A 7,414-nucleotide genomic window follows, 5' to 3' on the forward strand; every position below is an offset into this window, starting at 1 on the left:
AATAGTCGGATGTATACAACAATCCACAATTTCGCATATGCGGCCATTTCTTTGTAAGGAAGAGCAGGATAACCACGTGGTAGCTTATCTGGTTAATATCTTGTGATGTCGTGCACCGGGCACACGCAGACAAGTTGCATGATAGGGACCGGCGAAAGAATTATATCTGTAAAAGGATACATACATATTAGTTGTTGCCAACTGAGAGCGATCTATTAAAACTAATTAAAGACGATGAACTGTGAGGAGCGTTGCCGTACGTGCACCCAACTACACGCATGTTGTCGTACCGGAGAGTGTAGAAGTCAGCGAGGTCAACGTGAAGAAGTGCTCGTCTCGTACCATGGAGTTGGGGCAGTGACCGTATGGACAGAGGAGCTGTCCAAGGAGCGATGGCATGGTGAGAGTCGCGTTGCCAGTGAGTCTGTGTCCGGCAAGTTGTTACATGACTCGAACACCTCTAGGTGGGATTAGTTTCCCTAATCACGGAACTTGTCGAGATCTAGCCCGATCTGGGCCAATGTTGGCACCCAGCTCCTCTCGAATTCCATCGATCCTGGCGGTGATATCATTTCCCTAGCATCTTGCGCACGGCCTTGACCCATGCCCACTTGGTGATCCTCGTTTGTTCGCTCCATGTTGTCCGAGAGATCGCCCTTTGGGAGATCTCAGATAGCCTTTGCCTCTGGTGTGAGTTCGTCCATCATCTTCTCATGCCAGCGATATCTGAATCGGGTGTTGTGACAATGCGTTGGAAGACCCCGGCTTCTCTCTCAGACTGTGCTCACAGGGGAATCTGATTGGGTCTAGGAATGACATCACAGACTGATTATCATCAATGATACTATAATGTAGCTGCAATTATCCACCCAACCACCCTCGCAGCGAGTTCGTTCATACACAGGCAGATAATTTTGAATTTGCTTTTAACTAGCAGCCTAGCCTCCGTTCCGAGCAACTTCCGTAGGATACAAACTGCAACCGTTTTATAAAAGCACTGATTTTCTTTCCATGAACTGAGGTAGCTAGTGGCTCACTGGTTTTGGTACCGACCCTGCACCGACAATATTTTCCTATTTTCTAGCGACATGACCGACAACCAAACTAGCTAGCTGGTACGATTCTACTCGGATGATTACAGTTTCACGTGATCCCGTGAACCATAAATAATTGCCTTTTGAGTCGTTTGTCCGCACCCCGTGGTGTACAAAGCAGCCTCGAATCATTGATGTTAGGCGAAACGGCTAAGGGAGACGATGAGATCGATTGATCATGTACTCGTACGTGCCAACGGTGCCCGTGAGCCTTAATGTTACGGTTGAACTCTGCTTCACTTCACTATAGCAGCATGCGGGCACTCCATCTGTACCGGACATGCTTCACTATAGCAGTTTAACTTAACCATTCATACGCTGGTCCCTAAACCCATAATTAGCACGTGCCATCTAGTCATACGACAACATTGTAACTGTAGCTCACGTACAATGATCATTCTAATGGTATTGCTTCGGTATTGTGAATATCAATACTTCTCTATATAAGCTTGGTTGAAGTTTACAAATTTTGACTTGAGGCAAAACAAATATGCAGAGTAAATAAAAGCGAAGGAAGTACATAGTCACGACTGCATAGCCTTGCGCTTTTGTTGGCTATCTTTCGCTGCATGCATGTCTCGTATGAGACCATGTATTTCTGAACGAAAATGTAGTGCTGAAAGTTCCTAAAATTAGTTGTAATCACATGTTAGTATAACATGGACGTTGCATGCATGGAAGACAGCCGTCGTCATCGGATAGAGAAGAAAGGAAGTTTCGTCTATACAGCTCACGATGATCTTCTGTCTTGAAAGAAGGTACTGATTGGTTTTGTACTACGCACTATATGTGAATGTTAAGCCGTCACATTCCCTCGAAGAATGGCAGTCTCAATCAGTCAGTTAGTTGATGGGATATTAATTGCTTCGAAGAGGAAGAAGAGCAAAGATCTGATAGACCTCTCTGGCTTTGGCTCTAACTCTGGTTGTTTATAAGTTCTTTTTTTCTTGCAGAAAGGAGGTTAAGCGGTAGCCTTTACATCATTGGATGCACACAATTCTCTATCTTGGAGTATCGACTATAGCAACAAAAAAAAAATACAAAGTGAAAACAAGGCCTGCGAACCGACCTGCGGTTGAATGGTTAGGAAGGCAGTGGTATCCCAGTCCATCAGGGTTCAAGTCCTAGAATTGACATTGGTGCTCGCATTATTTCTGTATTTATTCCAGGCTTCCGGCGATGTTCATTCAGTGGGAGAAGATATTTCTATCGACTGCGAGGCTCCTGTGGTGTAAAATCTCAAGATGCTATGACGACTCAATTTCTCGAGGTGCTCGTTTGGGTAGGATGTGCATGCGTGCGTTCATGGGGGTTAGGGCTCATTCGGTTTGGAGGAAACTAAAACGTAGACATTATGATTAGTACAGAAATTTGATAGGATGGCACTTACCTTCCTAAGGAATTGACTTGCCTCGTTTCTACATGTAAAATGAGCTTTGAGTGGACGTGTAGTTTTCTTCAAAAACACAGAAAATGAATAGTATTCCAACGAAATTCCTGTATACATTTCCTCCAAACCGAATGCATATATGAAAATTTTCCTCTCAAATCCTTGTTCTTATATTTTTTCTATGAAAATCCTCCAAACCGAATGAGGCCTGAGTGTATGCTTGTGTATGTAAGCGACTTCAATTGTATTGTATTAAAAAAAGTGAAAAACAAGTCCCCACAACAACCGACCATAATGAAAGTAGGATTATATTTTATTTTATTTTGTGGGTGAAAATTAAGATTATATATGACTCAAACAAACAATTTATTGAATCGCCATCAAAACCAGTTAAACAGTATCACATGCTACCATCTCTCATGTCTCACAGACTGCAACCAAAGGTCATATAGGCACTTGATCCTTCACATGTTGCAGAAAGAACCACATACAGAAGTACAGATCCATCCCGTATTATGATCCATGTGCTATACTGCTCCAAAGTCCAAACTAGCTAACATATATTACCCAGAAGCATGGCTGTGATTTGATATATAGAAATCCAAAAACAATGTTTCATCTCGCCAATACTTGAACACGATACACCACCAAACACATGATTGAACCAGAGACATGCCACACATACGTTTGCCAGCATGCATGTGAGAGTAGCTATAGCTAGAGACATTGTTAAGCACGTCACACTCACTCATTGAATCAGAAACATGAAAGAAAGCATCGAGACACAGTTTGAAAAGTAGTCCACGGAGCTTCACTGATTGCTCCCTCTCTTGCAAGCTGTTGATCGGATCACATCCGTCCATCCATAAAAAAATTCTATCATACGCTGCCAAAGTACGCAGAACAACCTTGAGAATGCATTATGCATGCATGTTAAAACCATGCACCGAGTTAGAACTTGGCCTATAAATGCAGCTCTCTTTTCCTCCCAGTTCTCATCAGTCCCTTGCCAAACAACATGTCTTCTTCTTCTTCTTCTTCTACCCGGGTCTCCCAGCTGGGCGCCGCCAGCTTGGCGGCGCTGCTCGCGGCGGTGTGCCTCCTCCACGCCGGCGGGGCGGCGGCGGCGGAGCTGAGCGTGGACTACTACGACTGCACGTGCCCGGACGCGTACAAGATCGTGCAGGGGGTGCTGGTGGAGGCGCACCAGTCGGACCCTCGCATCTTCGCCAGCCTCATCCGCCTCCACTTCCACGACTGCTTCGTGCAGGGCTGCGACGGCTCGCTGCTGCTGGACACCTTCGACGGGATGGAGTCGGAGAAGGACGCGCGGCCCAACAACGGGTCGGCGCGCGGCTTCGACGTCGTGGACGCCGCCAAGGCCGCCCTCGAGGACGCCTGCCCCGGCGTCGTCTCCTGCGCCGACATCCTCGCCATCGCCGCCGAGATCTCGGTCGAGCTGGTACGTACGTTTGTCACTGTTGCCTAGTCACGTAGCACAGTGATCGAAGTGAACAATCGGTTGCATGAGCATGATTGGTTTGTAGGTAGGTTCGACGTAGCTTTCGGGGTGCATGCATGAATTGACGCCTCGTGTGTCATCTGTCGGTGCATCCAAGTACAAGGACACATCGATCAGACATGCATGCAAGATGCAACCGTACGAGCAAGCGAGTCGATGATAATAACGGATGCTAATTAAGTTTGCACGCATTATGCAGTCCGGAGGACCCGGGTGGAACGTGTTGCTGGGGAGGCTGGACAGCTTCACTTCCAGCAAAGCCGACGCCGAGAACCTACCGGGCCCCTTCGACGGCCTGGACGTGCTCAGAGCCAAGTTCCGGAACGCCACGCTCGACGACACTACCGACCTCGTCGCCCTCTCAGGTAACCAAACTCGCGCACATATACGTACATATCAGTGTTGCCAAATCTCGGTCGATGCTAAATACGTGAGATCTTGCGTGTACAGCATTCAATGAGAGAATATATATTAACCTTCTTGACTGTGTTGATCAAATGTCTCTAGGTGGCCACACTTTCGGCCGTGTGCAATGCCAGTTCGTCACGGGCCGGCTGTACAACTTCAGCGGGACGAACCAGCCCGACCCTTCCCTCGACGCGACATACCGAGCCTTCCTGTCCCAGAGATGCCCGAGGAACGGCGACGGGACGTCCCTGAACGACCTCGACCCGACAACGCCCGACAACTTCGACAGGAACTACTTCACGAACCTTGAGGTGAACCGCGGCTTTCTTCAGTCCGACCAGGAGCTCAAGTCAGACCCCGGCGCGGCGGGGACGACGGCGCCGATCGTTGATAGGTTCGCGGGCAGCCAGGAGGCCTTCTTCAGTAGCTTCGTGAATTCCATGATCAAGATGGGGAACATTAGGCCCGTGACGGATCCCTCCCAGGGAGAAGTCCGGAACCGCTGCGCGTTTGTCAATTCAAATTAGCGGGCAGGGGGGAGACCGCGTGTGGGTATACGCAAATGTGGCATCGTCATGGATGCAAGGATGAATTCATCTCTTGTCGTCTCTGGTGTAATAATTGGTTTATGTGTCAACCAATGTAAACATTTCATGCATGCTTGTTCTCTGACGTGGAATAAAGTGAAAATTTTATTCCCGCGTTTCTGTTGTTTTTTTATCACCATTACTTAGGGCATGTACAATGATGCTATCTTAGAAGTGCCACGTAGGATAAATGATGAGGTGGAGGAGAGAGAACTCATAAGAGAAGGCTTGTCTTCTCTTATTTAAGATAAGACAAGAGATGATCTCTTAGCACAATATGTCTCACCATATTTTTAGGAATTGCTAGTTATTGAAGATAAGGCTAAAAAATGACCCATTGTAGACATTTTTCTTTGTTATCTCTAAATTACATGCAAAACTTAAGATAAGACTATTTTATCAACCATTGTACATGCCCTTAAAGCGTGAGAGATTTGCCAAGTTAGTTTTTTTTTTTCGAGACAAAGTTAGTTAGCAGAACTGGATGAAAATTGACACACCATGGGCCAAGCCCACTCTTGTCGAGGGCGACATAGCGAACAACACAACAAACATCAACCATACATACAGAGACTTGTTACTACTAGTAAATGCGCACATGCAACACATGTGTAATCTTAAGATTTGTTTTTGTTCAGTATAATATGATCATGAACATGGGTGACCAATCAAGCAATGCAAATGACATTAATAGTGAAGCTTAACTGCTGAATGTATGCATTGAAATCACCAACCGAAGAGTTTTCTAAACTCTGTTAAGAATCTTGATTTTCCTTTAGCTTTATCAAGTGTATACGTGGCTGCTTTTTGATTTTATCCTGTATAGAAACCATGGAAAACTGAGGTACGTGAAACAGTTTACCAGCCACCGCAAAAATGTCCGTATATCACACTCATTGGATGCACACTAATCAATATATCATATATGCCAGAACAGATAGCACACTTAATGAATCTATCAAATCTGAAGCAGCATGTCACTGAAAAATAAGGTGAACGAAAGGAAGCAAATATGAGAGACCGACGGGCCAGCAGCTGCATGTGGCGTGTACCCTGACAGTGCGAGATGACATGGAGATGAGAACTGATGGAAGTTTAGGAGGCGTCCTAGTCGACCGGCCAGGAGGCTTAGGCGGCATCCCCAATGGCCGGATAGTGTAGGAGGCGGCGTCCCCGACGGCCCACCAGGCGGTGTTGTCGGCTGAGGCTAGGCGAGGCAATGGGTTGGACGGCATAGAGATGTGAGGGTAGGTGAGGGAGTCCTGAATTAGGGGGTCTCCGGACAGCCGGACTATATCCTTTGGCTGGACTGTTAGACTATGAAGATACAAGATTGAAGACTTCGTCTCCTGTCCGGATGGGACTCTACTTGGCGTGGAAGGCAAGCTAGGCAATACGGATATGTATATCTCCTCCTTTGTAACCGACCTTGTGTAACCCTAGCCCCCTCCGGTGTCTATATAAACCGGAGGATTTTTAGTCCGTAGAACAACATACAATCATACCATATGCTAGCTTCTAGGGTTTAGTCTCTCCGATCTCGTGGTAGATCAACTCTTGTAATACCCATATCATCAAGAATAAATCAAGCAGGACGTAGGGTTTTACCTCCATCAAGAGGGCCCAAACCTGGGTAAAACATCGTGTCCCCTGCCTCCTGTTACCATCCGTCTAGACGCACAGTTCGGGACCCCCTACCCGAGATCCGCCGGTTTTGACACCGACATTGGTGCTTTCATTGAGAGTTCCTCTGTGTCGTCGCTGTTAGGCTTGATGGCTCCTTCTATCATCGATAGCGATGTAGTCCAAGGTGAGACTTTCCTCCCCGGACAGATCTTTGTATTCGGCGGCTTTGCATTGTGGGCCAATTCGCTTGGCCATCTGGAGCAGATTGAAAGTTACGCCCCTGGCCATCAGGTCAGGTTTGGAAGCTTAAACTACACGGCCAATATCCGCGGAGACTTGATCTTCGACGGATTCGAGCCCCTGCCTTGTGCGCCACGCGGTCACGATGAGTACGATTTAGCTCTGCCATCGGACAGTATTCAAGAAATCGCACCGGCAGCCGCTCCGACCTTTAATTCGGAGCCAGTTGCACCTCCCATAGACGGGTGGAGTAACCCCGCCACAGAGGCCGCATCCCCAACGGCAATCGAGCCGAATATCGACCTTACCCTTCACAAGAGCCGTGTTGCGAAACTGCCGGACCCTTCCCCAGCCACAGACTCCGAACCGCCTGCGCCCGTGCCTATCAAATCCGACTGGGCGCCAATCATGGAGTTCACCTCCGCGGATATCTTTCAGCACTCGTCCTTCGGCGACATACTGAATTCATTAAAATCTCTCTCCTTGTCAGGAGAGTCCTGGCTGAACTTGTTGGAAATATGCCCTAGAGGCAATAATAAATTGATTA

The 7,414-nt window shown here is 47.4% G+C and overlaps 1 protein-coding gene across 1 annotated transcript; it reads left to right on the top strand.

Annotated features, from left to right (window-relative positions):
• The first annotated feature begins 3,467 nt into the window (after positions 1–3,467).
• On the top strand, positions 3,468–5,113 carry LOC125542541 (peroxidase A2). Its single transcript, XM_048705617.2, has 3 exons — positions 3,468–3,946; positions 4,206–4,371; positions 4,514–5,113. Exons 1-3 carry the CDS (start codon positions 3,503–3,505, stop codon positions 4,939–4,941), a joined length of 1,038 nt encoding a protein of 345 aa, XP_048561574.1. The 5' UTR covers positions 3,468–3,502; the 3' UTR covers positions 4,942–5,113.
• The last annotated feature ends 2,301 nt before the right edge of the window (positions 5,114–7,414 follow it).

The sequence above is a fragment of the Triticum urartu genome, chromosome 7A (assembly GCF_056163025.1).
Source record: "Triticum urartu cultivar PI428250 chromosome 7A, HENAU_Tu73, whole genome shotgun sequence".
In the NCBI taxonomy this organism is placed as follows: domain Eukaryota; kingdom Viridiplantae; phylum Streptophyta; class Magnoliopsida; order Poales; family Poaceae; genus Triticum; species Triticum urartu.

Excerpts from the sequence above, each read along its gene's own strand:
- LOC125542541 (XM_048705617.2), top strand. The coding sequence starts at position 3,503 with ATGTCTTCTTCTTCTTCTTCTTCTACCCGGGTCTCCCAGCTGGGCGCC. Across the intron at positions 3,947-4,205 it reads CCGAGATCTCGGTCGAGCTG|TCCGGAGGACCCGGGTGGAA; the intron begins GTACGTACGTTT and ends CGCATTATGCAG. Across the intron at positions 4,372-4,513 it reads CGACCTCGTCGCCCTCTCAG|GTGGCCACACTTTCGGCCGT; the intron begins GTAACCAAACTC and ends AAATGTCTCTAG.